The 18057-nt window shown below is 34.5% G+C and overlaps 1 protein-coding gene across 1 annotated transcript in view; it reads right to left on the reverse strand.

Annotated features, from left to right (window-relative positions):
* The window catches only part of nompB (intraflagellar transport protein 88-like protein nompB), a 50075-nt gene extending 39914 nt beyond the window's left edge, over positions 1 to 10161 (reverse strand). Inside the window, exons 1-3 of the mRNA XM_075290964.1 lie at positions 9360 to 10161; positions 8836 to 9035; positions 8447 to 8711 (exon numbers count right to left, since the gene is read on the reverse strand). Of these exons, the coding sequence (XP_075147079.1) occupies positions 8447 to 8711; positions 8836 to 9035; positions 9360 to 9509 (615 nt within the window). The 5' untranslated portion in view covers positions 9510 to 10161. The remainder of the gene's footprint in view (positions 1 to 8446; positions 8712 to 8835; positions 9036 to 9359) is intronic.
* Positions 10162 to 18057: the final 7896 nt, after the last annotated feature.

Consider the following 18057-nt stretch of genomic DNA (forward strand, 5'->3'; position numbering starts at 1 on the left):
TTTTTTCAAAGATGCTGTTGGACGCAACGTTACGGTGAATGGCGATCGCTATCGTTCGATGCTAATAAACTTTTTGTTGCCAAAAATGGAAGAACTGAACTTGGTTGACATGTGGTTTCAACAAGATGGCGCTACATGCCACACAGCTCGCGATTCTATGGCCATTTTGAGGGAAAACTTCGGAGAACAATTCATCTCAAGAAATGGACCGGTAAGTTGGCCACCAAGATCATGCGATTTGACGCCTTTAGACTATTTTTTGTGGGGCTACGTCAAGTCTAAAGTCTACAGAAATAAGCCAGCAACTATTCCAGCTTTGGAAGACAACATTTCCGAAGAAATTCGGGCTATTCCGGCCGAAATGCTCGAAAAAGTTGCCCAAAATTGGACTTTCCGAATGGACCACCTAAGACGCAGCCGCGGTCAACATTTAAATGAAATTATTTTCAAAAAGTAAATGTCATGGACCAATCTAACGTTTCAAATAAAGAACCGATGAGATTTTGCAAATTTTATGCGTTTTTTTTTTTTAAAAAGTTATCAAGCTCTTAACAAATCACCCTTTATTTAGGCAGTATCCAATAATATATGTGCTTCCTGCAAAATATGTTTGGAACATATGTTAGAGAAGGGATTTTTTTTGAGGGTGTAGTGAATGTTAAAATTTAGTTTTTTTTTTCAAATTTAACACTATGTACTTTGAGGTAAAGATTCATCTTTCTGTGTACAGAAAATTAATTAGTTAAAAATTTAATTGATTCAGTCAACTTTTAATAAGATAAAAATGCAAGTAAAATATAAATTTGTACATTTTCATAGAATATAAAAACTTTTGCATGTTTTCGTACATGCATGCTTTTAAATAATGGATAATGGCTGAACGAGTTACATTTTAAGCACATTAACATATTTTTAAGTGCAAGTATATAAAGCTTATGACATGTTTGAGACATATATGTTAAAACATATTATATTTGGACATAACATTTTTTAAACATAATAAGTATGGATTCAAACATATACTAATTTAAAAATTGCTTATAAACATATATGTGTTTAGAAAAAGAGACCGAGAGAGTATGCTGCAAGTAAAAAAATGTAAAGTAACCAATTGGCGCCTTATGCCTAAGGTGAAATAGAATATATTTGAACAATACAAACAATATTTTGTTTGAATTAGAACTGTGCACGTGAGTAATATTTTACTCACGCACACTCACGACGGAAAAAATCTTACTCTCGCACAACATTATTTGGTAGGACTCATGCTCATGCACACTTACGTAAAGAAAATTTGTACTCACGCAGGAAATGTCGTGACTAACGAAAAATACCGTGACTCACGAAAAATGTCGTGACTTTTTTATGACTTATTTAATTTTATGACTAATTTTCCTTAGGGACGTGTTTGAAAACATGAGTATGATTAAAATCGAGAGCGATATTAAACTCTTAACATCCCATGTGTCATCAAAATTGTAAATGAATTCATCCTGTAAGCGTTTTATGTCCGCGGGCGTGATTTTTTCGTGATAGTATTTTTCCGAAATTCGTTTCTCACGCACACTCACGAAGAAAATATTTTCGTAACTCACACTCACGCCGTTGCCATCAGTGTGACGTGAGGCACGGAATTTTTCGTGATTCACAAGAATTTCGTGTCACGTGCACACCTCTAGTTTGGACCAATCCTGAAAATATATATGCTTGAAGCAGAATGTGTTTGGGAATATCTGTTACAGAAGCGAGGGTGTATGCGTGCCAAATTTGGATATAGCTCCCATATATATCTCTCGCCCGATATGAACTCATATACAGTAATCCCTCGATTTACGTCGTGATTGGTTCCGGAATTTGACGACGTTAATCGAAACGACGTAAACCGAATTAAAAATTGCTCATAGTTACTCCTAAGTCCATTTATGTATGTATGTGCGTGTACATAAGAAAAAACTTCAAAAATAAAGGTAATTTAGTAATTTCCGTAAGAATTTCAGAAAACATGTTTCGATTCCATCATTATCGTTGATACTTATTTTACATATGGAAGGCGTTTCTCATAAAGTGGGCAAAAAGTCGACGACGTAAATCGAATGGTGACGTAAATCGAAGTTTGATGGAACAAACAATTTGACGACGTAAATCGAAACAACGTAAATCGAGACGACGTAAATCGAGGGATTACTGTATTTCCCATATTGTTTACTAACATCGTTCCAGGGCGTTAGCCAATTTCAATTTTGATTGTAGAGAGTTTGTAGAAGTGTGAAATGTTGCCCAAACCGATTCAGATTGAAATACATATTTCAGATGATGTTTTTCGTGCAAGTAACGAAATGTTTACTTAAACATCTACAAACTGTTTTCATACCTGCCAATTTGATTTTATTAAAATTAATGACGAGTTTTCGTAAATGCTAGTAAAAATGACCATGATTTGGTCCTTAATACAGTTTTACCGTCAGTAAGTTCATTTTTTACTATGTTGCACGAAATGCTCACTATGCTAAATCATTAACTTATTGTAAGTATCGAAAATGCTTTTATTTAGTTTCCATATTCTTACTCTTATGGCTTATTCCTGTATATCGAACGAAAGCTTTCTTTCGTATTCCAAACGAAAGAAAATTGATTTTTGTTCTTTTATTTCGAAAGGCAAGTCACTTCATATTTTGTTGTCGAGTAATAAACGAACATATACAATAAGTGTCAAGAAAAAAGTAAAAGCATTGTTAACATTTGAATGAATTCTCAGGCCAAAAATTTAAAAATACTCATTTTTAATAATCAATGTATTCTCATACAAACCAATCGAACTTTCAAAAATAGAAAAACCCAAATTCATTCGAATTCGAGTGACTGCCGTTCTTTCGAACTGGTTTTCGTTCGATATACAGGAACAGGGCATTAGTTCGAATGAGTTTAACATCATTTTAACGAGTACTTGACAGTAGGAACAAGTATATACGGCCGTAAGTTCGGCCAATCCGAATCGTATGTACCCTCCATCATAGATTGCGTAGAAACTTCTACTAAAGACTGTCATCCACAATCGAATTACTTGAGTTGCGGTAACACTTGCCGATGACAAGGTATCTTAAAACTTCTTCGTCTTCTTAATTGTACGTTAGTTCTTGGCCGATTTATATAGGGAAATCTACAAATAATTACGAACCGATATGAACTTTTGCGCGGTAATTAGAGAGGCAGAATTGAAATATGAGGGTCACTTTTTACGGCGGCTATACACAATTATGAATTTTGCCACAAATGACAGATTTTTTACTGTTTGGTAGATCTTGACGTTTTGGTAGATTTTGCAAAATATTTCTCTCCAACAAAGAGGTACTTCATAAATTTTCTATAGAAATACAAGTTTGACAAAATTTTCTATACAAATAAAATTTTTACAAAATTTTCTATTAAAATAAGATTTTGACAAAATTTGCTATGGAAATAAACTTTTGAATTCTTGACGTTTTGGTAGACTTTGCAAAATATTTTTCTCCAACTAAGAGGTACTTCATAAATTTTCTATAGAATTAAAAGGTTAACAGAATTTTCTATACAAATAAAATTTTGACAAAATTTTCTATAGAAATAAAATTTTGAAAAAAAAAATTCTATAGAAATAAAAGTTTGACAAAATTGTCTATAGAAAACAAGTAAGGAAAGTCTAAAGTCGGGCGGGGCCGACTATATTATACCCTGCACCACTTTGTAGATCTAAATTTTCGATACCATATCACATCCGTCAAATGTGTTGGGGGCTATATATAAAGGTTTGTCCCAAAAAAATACATTTAAATATCACTCGATCTGGACAGAATTTGATAGACTTCTACAAATCTATAGACTCAAAATTTAAGTTGGCTAATGCACTAGGGTGGAACACAATGTTAGTAAAAAAATATGGGAAACATATAAATCTGAAGCAGTTTTAAGGAAATTTCGCAAAAGTTTATTTATGATTTATCGCTAGATATATATGTATTAGAAGTTTAAGAAAATAAGGGTCATTTTTTCAACTATTCGACTAAGCAGTGGCGACTTTACAAGGAAAATGTTGGTATTTTTGACTATTTTTGTCGAAATCAAAAAAAAACATATATATGGGAGCTATATCTAAATCTGAACCGATTTCAACCAAATTTGGCACGCATAGCAACAATGCTAATTCTACTCCCTGTGTAAAATTTCAACTAAATCGGAGCAAAAAATTAGCCTCTGTGGTCATATGAGTGTAAATCGGGCGAAAGCTATATATGGGAGCTATATCTAAATCTGAACCGATTTCAACCAAATTTGGCACGCTTAGCTACAATGCTCATTCTACTCCCTGTGCAAAATTTCAATTAAATCGTAGTAAAAGATTGGCCTCTGTGGTCATATGAGTGTAAATCGGGCGAAAGCTATATATGGGAACTATATCTAAATCTGAACCGATTTCCACCAAATTTGACACGCATAGCTATAATGTTAATTCTACTCCCTGTGCAAAATTTCAACTAAATCGGAGCAAAAAATTGGCCTCTGTGGACAAAGGAGTGTAAATCGGGCGAAAGCTATATATGGGAGCTATATCTAAATCTGAACCGATTTGGATGATATTTTGCAAGTTTTTCGAGACTCATAAAATATTGGGATGTATGGAATTTGAGGAAGATCGGTTGATATACACGCCAATTATGACCAGATCGGTGAAAAATATATATGGCAGCTATATCTAAATCTGAACCGATTTTTTCCAAAATCAATAGGGATCGTCTTTGAGCCGAAACAGGACCCCATACCAAATTTTAGGACAATCGGACTAAAACTGCGAGCTGTACTTTGCACGCAAAAATACATCAACAGACAGACAGACAGACGGACAGACAGACGGACATCGCTAAATCGACTCAGAATTTAATTCTAAGACGATCGGTATACTAAACGATGGGTCTCAGACTTTTCCTTCTTGGCTTTACATACAAATGCACAAACTTATTATACCCTGTACCACAGTAGTGGTGAAGGGTATAAAAATTGACAAAATTTTCTATAGAAATAAAATTCTAGTAGATTATTTTTGGCTCGAGTAGCAACCATGATTATGAACCGATATGGACCAATTTTTGTGTGATTTGGGATCGGCTATATATAACTATAGACCGATATGGACCAATTTTTGCATGGTTGTTAGCGTCCATATACTAGCGCAACGTACCAAATTTCAACCGAATCGGATGAATTTTGCTCCTCCAAGAGGTTCCGGATGTTAAATCTGGGGATCGGTTTATATGGGACTATATATAATTACGAACCGATATGGACCAATTTTGCATGGTTGTTGGAGATACAATATACTAACACCACGTACCAAATTTCAACCGGATCGGATGAATTTTGCTCCTCCAAGAGGTTCCGGAGTTCAAATGTGGGGATCGGTTTATATGGGGGCTATATATAATTATGAGCCGATATGGACCAATTTTTGCATGGTTGTTAGAGACCATAGACTAACACCATGTACCAAGTTTCAGTCAGATCGGATGAAATATGCTTCTCTTAGAGGCTCCGCAATCCAAATCCGGAGGTCCGTTTATATGGGGACTATACGTAAAAGTGGACCGATATGGCTAATTTGCAATATCATCCGATCTACTTGTGCCAAGTTTCAAGTCGATAACTAGTTTCGTTTGAAAGTTAGCGTGATTTCAACAGACGGACGGACGGACATGCTCGATGTTTTACAAACGGAAGGACAAAGTTAATATACTCTCCATCCTATGGTGGAGGGTATAAAAATGAACTATATTGAAAATGTATTAAGAACAAAGCAGTTTTCTATACGAACAAGAAGTTCACTTAACCGTACAAAAATTTCCTTAAAATTGACAGAAATGCAGTAAAAAACAATGAACTCGCTTCAGGTAAAAATAGTACTAAAATTTATTATTAATAATTTTACTTAGCCGTAGAAAATTTCATTGAAATTTGCAGAAATTTCGTGCACCATAGCAAATAATTGAGCTCGCAGACGGTTAAGGACAAAATCATGGTAATATTTACTAGCATTTAAGAGAAACAGTCATTAATTTTTATTAAAATTGAACTGATTGATATGAAAATATTTTGTAAGATGTGTAAGTAAAAATATCATTACTGGCACGAAAAACTGCACACAACAAAATTTTTCTGATTCAATCACGAAATCAATTGATCAAATTTTTATTTAATTGAAATGTCTTCAATCACGAAAATGTTAGTATCAATCACAGTTGTAATTGGGCGTCAACAAATTTGATTAACAAAGTAATTGATTTGTTTTGAAAATTTCAATTAATTTTTAATTGATTCAATTAAAAATTTAATTGATGTTGGCCATCAATCAATTAATTTTTTAGTTAATTCAATTAAAAATTTAATTGATGTCGATTGAACAACTCAATCGGGTTTTTAATTGATTGATTCTATTAATTATTTAGTTAAACTTTTTTAATTAAATCAGTCAGTAAATCATCGATTAATTTCAATTAAATTGTTAATTGGAATAATAATTTGCTTAATAAAAACCACAACAATTTTCAGTCATTTTCTTAACTAACTTTGTGTTCTTGGTTGGATTATGAAAATGATTTTATCAATTATTTTTGTAATTGACTTTGTGTTTTTATTTTGATTAACAATTTAAGTGTATCAATTAATTTTTTAATTAAAAATTTTAAAATTTTCAATCATTGACCTAATTGATTTAATGGTTCTAGTTTGATTAAACCGTTAATTGTAACTGTTTTATAAACTTTTGCACAAATAATGTTACATTTTCAAAATTAGCAAAATTTGATTTTTTGAATTGAAAATTAATAACAATTATAAAAAAAAAATCAAAAAAGAAATGAAATTCAGACATTTAATTTTTTACAAGTCCTCAAGTGCCACTAAGATGATCACAAAGGCAAAAGTGTTAAAATTTACAGAAAGTTTTCAGAATTTTATTTTTGTGGATGATAGTTAACAACAAACATAAACTAAAGTCGAAGCCTCAAACATAATAAATTTAACATAAAACGCAATACATAACAAAAATTCGTTCATCCAAAAATCCCTTCGCTGTCATAAATGAGGAGTGAGAAAAACACAAAACACTCAAAAAATAGCGTGAGAACACAATTGAAAGATATGTTTTTTGGCGTCCTTTGTAAATCATCCTTTCCAGGTTGGAAAAACCCAAAACTTTAAATAATTGTTAACATTTTCATTTGCTAATTTTTTTTTAGTTCAAAAATCACTACCCATACCTTCATTTTTTTTACACCATCACCGTTATTTGAACCAATTTTTGACAAAAAAAAAAAACTTAAATTTTAAATATTTATATTGGTTTCTGAGACCAATATTGGCGATTTGTTACAAATTTTTATTTAAGAAATGCTAAATACGTGGTGTGTAAATTTAGCTATCCTAATATTGCACCCTCAAAAAACATGCTTCTCTAACATAGGTTCCAAATATATTATTGGATATTGCCGAAACATTATTATGTTTGTTTTATGTGAGCCCAAAACTATTATATGCTTGGAATAATTTTCTCCCAAAGAAGATTTTGCTAAAAAAAAAATATATATATATTTCTGTCTAATTGCATATTCCCTCACAGCTTTCTCACTTCCACGATAGTTTTTAGTTCTTAGGACTTTTTTCTGTAATACAAACAATGCTGAATGTCTATTCTCTTTATTCCGAATACGCAATTTAATGTTCAAATTAAATAATATTTAGACTTAAGCATAGCCAATTTTTGGCGAAGCCTTATTAACATGTCAAGCGCATAACCAAAACAAATGAACACGTAAAACAGTTTTCCGAAACAACATACAAGCAGTTTCACAAAAATTGCTCTCTTTTGATTCTCTCACTGTGTTATGTTGATATCTCTCGTCAACCCTCCCGGCTTGTTTCTCTATACTCTCTCTCTGTCGCTACCTGAATAAAATATCACAACATATATATGTTTTCTCGAAATTTGTAAATTTATATATGTTTACATTCACACATATAATTTTTGTGAAACATTCTTGTCGTAAACATAATAGATTCTAACATTTTAACATATGTATCCCAAACATTTAATGCTAGTTTAGGAGCATTACATTTTTGCACTTAAATATATTGTGTTTAACAATTGTGCCCGAAACACATTTTGTTTATATTGGAACATATGAAAAACATATTTTTCTAACAGTGTGGTAGCATACACACAAAGAAAAAATACTTTCCCCCGGAGAGAAATTTTAGACAAAGGAAATTACCCTTTGTTATCAAATATCTTTAGAAACAAATAAACACAAATTTATTGCGAGAAGGCATATGATCACCTCAAATTGGTTGCATGTGCATGATGCTATTATTGAACGGGGAACATGTAAGATGTTTGGTATGATTTTCTACATGCTATACTTACTGCATACGTTAGGTCGAAATTGTGAAAAATATTTTCTCCATGTTGATCCCGAAATCTATGCAATGTTCTATCCAGGGAAAATGCTTCCTTGGCTTTATTAAGGGCCTCAGCAGCTGCTGCTTTCATTTCAGTCGTTGCCGTTGTATCCTGGCCAACTGAATCACCGCCCAGCCTATTGACAGGCGAAGCTTTGGCTGCCAACACAATGGACGATTCCAGTAATTTGACAATTTTAGCTTCAAGATTTTTATACTTCACCTGGGGGCTGTAAGGAAAAACAGAAACGTGTCATTACGCTCCCTGTATATATGTGTTTGTGTCGGAGAAGTATGGGCTCAGGTTATTGGCCAGTCCATATATGGACACTTCATTCTTTCCAGTACTCTCACCTGACTTCTTTTTTTGCCACCACTGCTGCATTGGCTGAGGAGAGTGTTTGCTGCTTGGCCTTTTCCACAAAGAATTGATCAAAACGTTGACCGGCCGAACCGCTGTTGTTGGCTGCATAGCCAACGGCACGTACAGACGTAGAAGGACGTGCTTGTGTGCCTTTATCACCTCCCAAGCGGCTGCTAACTAAATTTCCACGCTAGTAAAACAATTTCGTTTTTTTTTTGCAAATTTAAATTCATTTTCAAACCAAATTTACATATGGATGAGTATGGCTGTGTGTCTGTGTTGGCAGTTGTCAGTTGGCTCTGGGTCCAAAATGAGTGAGGTCGTTGCAGCACAGTCAAAGTTCTTTTGTGCGTGGAAGTGTCTGGTCTGGCGTTTTATTCAATAAAACGGATCCCCAGGTCGCAATGGACACGGAATCACGGACACTGAGTTTTCCCCCAACACTTTTTCTTCATCCAAAGCCACACAAACATCACCAGACGAACAGACGGACAATGCCATAGACCATACTTACCGAAAAAAGTAATGATGTAGGTGGTCGGCCGGCGGCTGTTGGTGGAGGTGGCGGGGCAGCTTGTGCAACGGCCAACATGTGACTTGAATTTGCCTCCACAGTTGATGTGCTGGAGTTACCAGAGGCATCTCTGGCAATTTCCGAACTCATTGCCGTACCGTAATTAATTTTTAGCTGGAATTTCGAAATATTTTGGTCACCACAATTACGCAGTTACATTTTGCAAACTGAGGCGCACATACACAGACTGTTCTCCTCCACCGCCACCCAGTGACGCATTCAGCCAAAAAGCCACGAATATGGATGTACAAACTCTAAATGCAAGTCCGTATAAAATTTGTGTCCTATGTTCACAAGTACTTAACCACAGTTGAAAACAGAGGTCGACGAGATATCCGATATTTTATTTTGGTTTCTTTTAAATTTTAACTATGCAACCAAAATGTTGGCTTTCACTTTAAGAAAGACTGTTGGGATGGGGGGTGAGAGGGAATACACCAACTGCAATTAACAAATGCCAGCCTGTCCGGCAACGAGTTAACACAACCACCACCAACACTTGAGTCTGGTCGTTGTCCTAGTCGTCCTCTTCGACGACGACCGCTTTGCCCAGTATTGCAAGCAGTCCGAGTTTGGGTTGACGTGTGTTTGTTTAGGTTTTGACACTGTTGCCTTGGGAACGGGGCAATTCGCTGCCATTGTCGTGGTGGGTACCACAAAAATTACCGTTGCTTCGTTACATTCTTGGTGGTTGGTTCACTCTGTCCTTTACAAACTGTTGTTTTCCGATTTTTTCCAATTGTTTTTTTTTTCTGTGGGAATGGGAATATTTCATGTTTATGGGCTCAAAGTATGAAATGGAAATTTCCAAGCATTGTTGGATTGGTCTAGTTGGGTCGCATAACACTGAAAGGCTTAACAATGTATTGAAATATTAAAAAAAAAGAAATTGAATGTGTCCATAAACTAAACTATCAAAAACATTGTATCGGTTCGTTTGTGGCGCGTTTTTTTTTTTGAGGACTTCGTTTGCATATTGTTTGGAATCCGTTGGTGGACTCGAACACCAATTTTATTTTGAAACAATTGAGCTGTATTTCCTTTGTGCTGTAATATTTTCATCACCAACTTTTTTTATATTTATTTTAACACTGTTTCAGGATGCAACCCATACAGTTTTAAGGAAAACAGCAAACGCTAAAGAAGCACTTGGCCTTAGTAGGTCACGCAGCAATGTCTGATTACTCAGCTGATTTTTTTTACTCGAATTTAATTGAGAATTCAAAAGTTAAAGCACCGTGTAAAGTAAATAACATCCAAGAGCCAAATAGTAGACAATTAAGGACAAGCAAGCTAGGAAAGTCGGTCGAAGCTGATTTTATTTTACGCTCGACCACACTCCTGTGAGTATTTCGGCAGATGGACTTTTTTGTCTACGTTAAGGTTTTTCTCATAGATTATGAGGTACAAATTCGAATTTTACCGTAAAAATAGTGAGTCTAACTGGAAAATGTAGGTTAATTTTAGAAAAATTTAACTAGACATTATTATAAACGCCGATATACTCGTAACACAAATAAGTCAGTATTCTTCAAAAAAAAAAAAAAAAAACAAGTATATACGGCCGTAAGTTCGGCCAGGCCGAAGCTTATGTACCCTCCACCATGGATTGCGTAGAAACTTCTACTGAAGAATGAAGATACACAATCGAATTACTTGGGTAAATACGTATATAATTAAGTTTGACAAAATTTTCTATACAAATAAAATTTTGACAACATTTTCTATAGAAGTAACATTTTAAAAAAATTTCTATAGAAATACGATTTTAACAAAATTTTCTATAGAAATAACATTTTGACAAAATTTTCTATAGAAAAAAAAAAATGTTGACAAAATTTTCAAAAGATTTAAAATTTTGACAACATTCTCTATAGAATTAAAATTTTGACAACATTTTCTATAGAAATAAAATTTTGCCAAAATTTTCTATAGAAATAAAATTTGACAAAATTTTCTATAGGAATAAAATTTTGACAAAATTTTCTATAGAAATAAAATTTTGCTAGACTATTTTTGACTCGAATGGCAACCATGATTATGAACCGATATGGACCAATTTTTGTGTGATTGGGGATCGGCTATATATAACTATAGACCGATATGGACCAATTTTGGCATGGTTATTAGCGGCCATATACTAACACCACGTTGCAAATTTGAACCGGATCGGATGAATTTTGCTCCTCTAAGAGGCTCCGGAGTTCAAATCTGGGCATCAGTTTATATGGGGGCTATATAAAGGGTGATTTGTTAAGAGCTTGATAACTTTTTTTAAAAAAAAAACGCATAAAATTTGCAAAATCTCATCGGTTCTTTATTTGAAACGTTAGATTGGTCCATGACATTTACTTTTTGAAGATAATTTCATTTAAATGTTGACCGCGGCTGCGTCTTAGGTGGTCCATTCGGAAAGTCCAATTTTGGGCAACTTTTTCGAGCATTTCGGCCGGAATAGCCCGAATTTCTTCGGAAATGTTGTCTCCCAAAGCTGGAATAGTTGCTGGCTTATTTCTGTAGACTTTAGACTTGACGTAGCCCCACAAAAAATAGTCTAAAGGCGTCAAATCGCATGATCTTGGTGGCCAACTTACCGGTCCATTTCTTGAGATGAATTGTTCTCCGAAGTTTTCCCTCAAAATGGCCATAGAATCGCGAGCTGTGTGGCATGTAGCGCCATCTTGTTGAAACCACATGTCAACCAAGTTCAGTTCTTCCATTTTTGGCAACAAAAAGTTTATTAGCATCGAACGATAGCGATCGCCATTCACCGTAACGTTGCGTCCAACAGCATCTTTGAAAAAATACGGTCCAATGATTCCACCAGCGTACAAACCACACCAAACAGTGCATTTTTCGGGATGCATGGGCAGTTCTTGAACGGCTTCTGGTTGCTCTTCACTCCAAATGCGGCAATTTTGCTTATTTACGTAGCCATTCAACCAGAAATGAGCCTCATCGCTGAACAAAATTTGTCGATAAAAAAGCGGATTTTCTGCCAACTTTTCTAGGGCCCATTCACTGAAAATTCGACGTTGTGGCTCGTTAGTAAGTCTATTCATGATGAAATGTCAAAGCATACTGAGCATCTTTCTCTTTGACACCATGTCTGAAATCCCACGTGATCTGTCAAATACTAATGCATGAAAATCCTAACCTCAAAAGAATCACCCTTTATAATTATGGACCTATATGGACCAATTTTTGCATGGTTGTTAGAGACCATATACTTATACCATGTACCAAATTTCAGCCGTATCGAATGAAATTTGCTTTTCCCTGAAGCTTCGCAAGCCAAATCTGGGGATCGGTTTATATGGGGGCTATATATAATTATGGACCGATGTAGACCAATTTTTGCTTGGATGTTAAGGACCATATACCAACACCATGTTCCAAATTTCAGCCGGATCGGATGAAATTTGCTTCTCTTTGAGGCTCCGCCAGCCAAATCGAGGGATCGGTTTATATGGGGGCTATATATAATTATTGACCGATATGGACCAATTTTTGCATGAGTGTTAGAGACCATATACCAACACCATGTACCAAATTTCAGCCGGATCGGATGAAATATGCTTCTCTTATAGGCTCTGCAAGCCAAATTGGGGGGTCCGTTTATATGGGGGCTATACGTAAAAGTGGACCGATATGGCCCATTTGCAATACCATCCGACCTACATAAATAACAACTACTTGTGCCAAGTTTCAAGTCGATAGCTTGTTTCGTTCGGAAGTGAGCGTGATTTCAACAGACGGACGGACATGCTCAGATCGACTCAGAATTTCACCACGACCCACAATATAAAGGGTGATTTGTTAAGAGCTTGATAACTTTTTTTAAAAAAAAAACGCATAAAATTTGCAAAATCTCATCGGTTCTTTATTTGAAACGTTAGATTGGTCCATGACATTTACTTTTTGAAGATAATTTCATTTAAATGTTGACCGCGGCTGCGTCTTAGGTGGTCCATTCGGAAAGTCCAATATTGGGCAACTTTTTCGAGCATTTCGGCCGGAATAGCCCGAATTTCTTCGAGTCTTTGACTGATTGCTTTTGTGTTCGGTTGTGTTCTATGGATCCTCCATCAAAACTTTTGTGCGCGAAATGTTACAATGCGCTAAATAATAAATTTATCGCATGTCATTTATGCAGAGCTAAATACCATTTTATTTGTGCAAAAATTGATGATAAATGTAGTGAACTTTTTTTGAAAAATGCTAATATTGTATTCAATTGCAATTCCTGTTTAAAAGTTACATCTGACTTAATTTCTCACGTCTCTTCTTTGTCGAATGAAGTGAGAGAGCTCAGAGAGTTAATAAAGACATCTGTGTCTGCTCAATTGCAAGATCTAAAACAGAAAGTAATGAACAGTAATAAACAAGACAGTGAAGATAAACACCACAATAATGGTAAAAATCAAAACAAAGCTCAAATTCAAGCGATCAACGATGCTTCTAATTCAACAATAAGAAAGCATACTAAAACTATTGGTCAAAGTAAACCGAACGATTTCCCTGTTCCTTCAGTTTCATCGGTGTCTACAATACACACTGACATGAATAATGCGATTAATGTTGTATCCAACTTGAGCGAGACAGAACATGGTGGCAGTGATGCGTTTGATGTTGCGTCGCAACGTGCAGCTAATACATCTGAGTGGGTTTCTGTGCAGAGGCGTAGGCGGAAAAGGCGTAATATTGGGTTTGGTGCTAACTCTGAACCAAATGACTTAGATATTGTAATATCAAAGAAATGGGTTCATTTGTCGTCATTTAAACCAACTGTTTCTAGTGAACAAATTATTGATTATGTCCATAATAAGACGAAGATTGCAAAGGAGCACCTGCTTTGTTTCAAGCTCGTAAAGAAAGATGCTGATGCTGCTAGTATTAAAAAAATTAACTTCAAATTTGGCGTTTCATCGTATTTTTATAATGATATTTTGAATCCAAATATTTGGCCAGTAGATATTAAAGTTCGCCCATTTGTAAATTTTCGACTGAATCCAAATCAAAACAATCTAGGTTAACTAATGTCAATGTTGGTTTAAAAATTTATTACCAAAATGTATCAGGAATGCGTACTAAATCTAAGGATATTTTTGAATTTTCATCTCAGTTTGATTATGATGTTATTGTATTAGTTGAAACGTGGCTTAACTCGGACTTTTTTAGTTCTGAATTTTTCGATCCCAGTCTATATAAAGTGTTTAGAAAAGATAGAAATAGAAATATCACTGGTTGTTCTAGAGGAGGCGGTGTTCTTGTGGCTGTTAAAAATCAATACAAGGCATCTCTTTTTGCGATTAATGATGATAATGGTTTACTTGATCAGCTTATTATATGTATTTTTGGTTTTAGGATTAAGCTCTTTGTTGCTGTTTCTTATATACCACCTGGTTGCCCAGGAGGCCTTTATGAGAAGCATTTACATAATATAGCGGCTTTAGACGGGGATGCTTGTAATGAATCGTTTATTTGTGTCTTAGGTGATTTTAATTTGCCTAATATTTTATGGACTCAATTTGGTTGCAGCGAATTTTTATCTCCTTCAAATGTTATCAAGGAGCACGAAATAAACTTTATTGATACATTTCTGGCGATGAGCTTAATTCAGATTAATTATATCTCTAACAAATTGAATAGGTTTTTGGATCTTGTATTCGTTTCTGATGATTGCAAATTTAATATTAATGAAGCTCTTACTTCGATTTCCCCATCTAATGTGCATCACAACCCGCTAGCTATAACAATCGATTCTTTCAAATATTTGCCCAGCTCTTTAACTGATGATTTTTCGAACTTTAATTTTAATCTTTGTAACTTCGATCTGCTTAACTCTATATTCAATTCGATAAATTGGGCTGATTTGTTTTCCGAACAGTCTATTCATATTTGCTTTGAAATATTTTTAAATAAAGTTTTAAATGTTCTTAGAGAGAATGTCCCTTTAAGGGAATGTAGAGCATACAGGAGACCTTGGTATACTAAAGGTCTTATGAAAATAAAGAACTTACGTAATAAATTTCAAAAAAGATTTTTGAAGACTAATTGTAATGAGGATAAGGAAATGTTTCTTCATTATCAACGGCAATTCAATTTTTTGAATAAATTTTTATATAAACAATTTATTCTCACTAAGGAGAGCGAGATTAAATTGAATCCTAAATCATTTTGGTCTTATATAGAGTCCAAAAAGCAGCAGACTGATATTCCATCTACAGTACATTTTAAGGGCAAGACTTCTCAAACAGGTATTGAAGCCGTAAATCTTTTTGCAGATTATTTCAAGTCTAACTTTGAAGCTCCCACTGCTGTGAATAAAGAAATTGATATACAGGGTACTATCTTGAATATTGGCGCAATGGTCATTACTGAAGATGAAATTTGCGAGGCAGTAAATGACTTAAATAATGGCACTAAAACGGATTCTGATGGTCTGTGTCCTCTTTTTCTTAAAAGATGTTGTAATAGTATATGTTACGCTCTTTCTATTATTTTCAACAGATCTCTGAAGGAAGGCATATTTTTAAATTGTTGGAAATCGGCTACAATCTCACCAATTTTCAAAGACGGCAAAAGAGATGATGTTACTTGCTATAGACCAATATCTAAGTTATCGTGCATATCGAAAGTTTTTGAGCATATCATCTATAAAAGGTTGTTTTTTCTTACGAAGTCTTTGATTTCACCTCATCAACATGGATTTTTTACTGGCAGATCTACAATCACTAACTTGACTTTGTTTAGTGAGCGATGCTTATCAACATTGGAAAGTGGTAGTCAATTGGAAACATTGTATACGGATTTTTCCAAAGCTTTTGATAAAGTTTCCCACACTTTACTGATATATAAACTTCAATGCTTGGGGTTTCACTCGTGTTTTTTAACATGGATTGAATCCTACTTATCTCAGAGGATCTGCAGAGTTAAAGTTGGTGGATATGTTTCATATCCATATGTTCAAACTTCAGGGGTTCCACAAGGGAGTGTATTAGGTCCCCTGCTCTTTAATTTATTTATTAATGATGTTGCTTTATGTTTTAAAAATTCTGAATTCCTTTTATATGCAGATGATCTGAAAATATTTTCTAAAGTTGACTCGTTATCTGATGTTGCCAATTTGCAGTTGGATTTAGATAATTTTTATAAATGGTGTCATTTAAATAAGTTGCAATTGAATATTTCGAAATGTTATCATATTTCCTTCCATAAAACACTCCACCCTATTCAGTGCTGTTTTAAATTTGGTGATAATGTTTTGACAAAGGTTACCTGTATTCGAGATCTTGGAGTATTTTTTGATTCAGACATGTCTTTCATTCCTCATATTAATTATATACTTCCAAAAGCTTATAAAATGCTTGGTTTTATTAAAAGAAATTGTGGTGATTTTTCGGACCCAAATACTTGGAAAATTGTGTACACAGCCTATGTTAGGTCCAGAGTGGAATATGCTTCAATTGTTTGGGATCCGCGTTGTAATAATCAAATAGCTCGTATAGAAAGAGTTCAACGAGTATTTGTGAAATATGCATTGAAATCTCTCCCAATAAGTTGTCCTTCCAGTTATTTTTCTAATTGTCTGTTATTAGGTCTTCAAACTCTTGAAGATCGTCGTAAAGTTCAGTCTGCTCTTTTTGTTTTTGATTTGATCAATAATGTAATTGATTGTCCGGATTTGTTATTACGTATTCCTCTTTATGTTCCTCCTAGAACTATGAGATATGTTGATATATTTGAAATTCCTCTACACCGTGTGAATTATGCTTCCCATAGTCCGCTGACGCGTGTGTTTTTCTACATAAATTCTATTAACTTAAAATTTCAAAAGAAATTTGGGAAGATTATAGAGTTTAGCATTTCGAAAAATGATTTTAAATTGTATTTTGCTACTAAATTTAGTTAAAACATAACTTAGAAAATTAGAGATGTATTTTATTCATCATAGTCTGTAAGGAATTTTTGTTCTAAAGACTGAAATAAATAAATAAATAAATAAATGTTGTCTTCCAAAGCTGGAATAGTTGCTGGCTTATTTCTGTAGACTTTAGATTTGACGTAGCCCCACAAAAAATAGTCTAAAGGCGTCAAATCGCATGATCTTGGTGGCCAACTTACCGGTCCATTTCTTGAGATGAATTGTTCTCCGAAGTTTTCCCTCAAAATGGCCATAGAATCGCGAGCTGTGTGGCATGTAGCGCCATCTTGTTGAAACCACATGTCAACCAAGTTCAGTTCTTCCATTTTTGGCAACAAAAAGTTTGTTAGCATCGAACGATAGCGATCGCCATTCACCGTAACGTTGCGTCCAACAGCATCTTTGAAAAAATACGGTCCAATGATTCCACCAGCGTACAAACCACGGCTTCTGGTTGCTCTTCACTCCAAATGCGGCAATTTTGCTTATTTACGTAGCCATTCAACCAGAAATGAGCCTCATCGCTGAACAAAATTTGTCGATAAAAAAGCGGATTTTCTGCCAACTTTTCTAGGGCCCATTCACTGAAAATTCGACGTTATGGCAGATCGTAAGTCTATTCATGATGAAATGTCAAAGCATAATGAGCATCTTTCTCTTTGACACCATGTCTGAAATCCCACGTGATCTGTCAAATACTAATGCATGAAA

Source organism: Haematobia irritans, chromosome 1 (assembly GCF_050003625.1).
Source record: "Haematobia irritans isolate KBUSLIRL chromosome 1, ASM5000362v1, whole genome shotgun sequence".
Taxonomy (NCBI): domain Eukaryota; kingdom Metazoa; phylum Arthropoda; class Insecta; order Diptera; family Muscidae; genus Haematobia; species Haematobia irritans.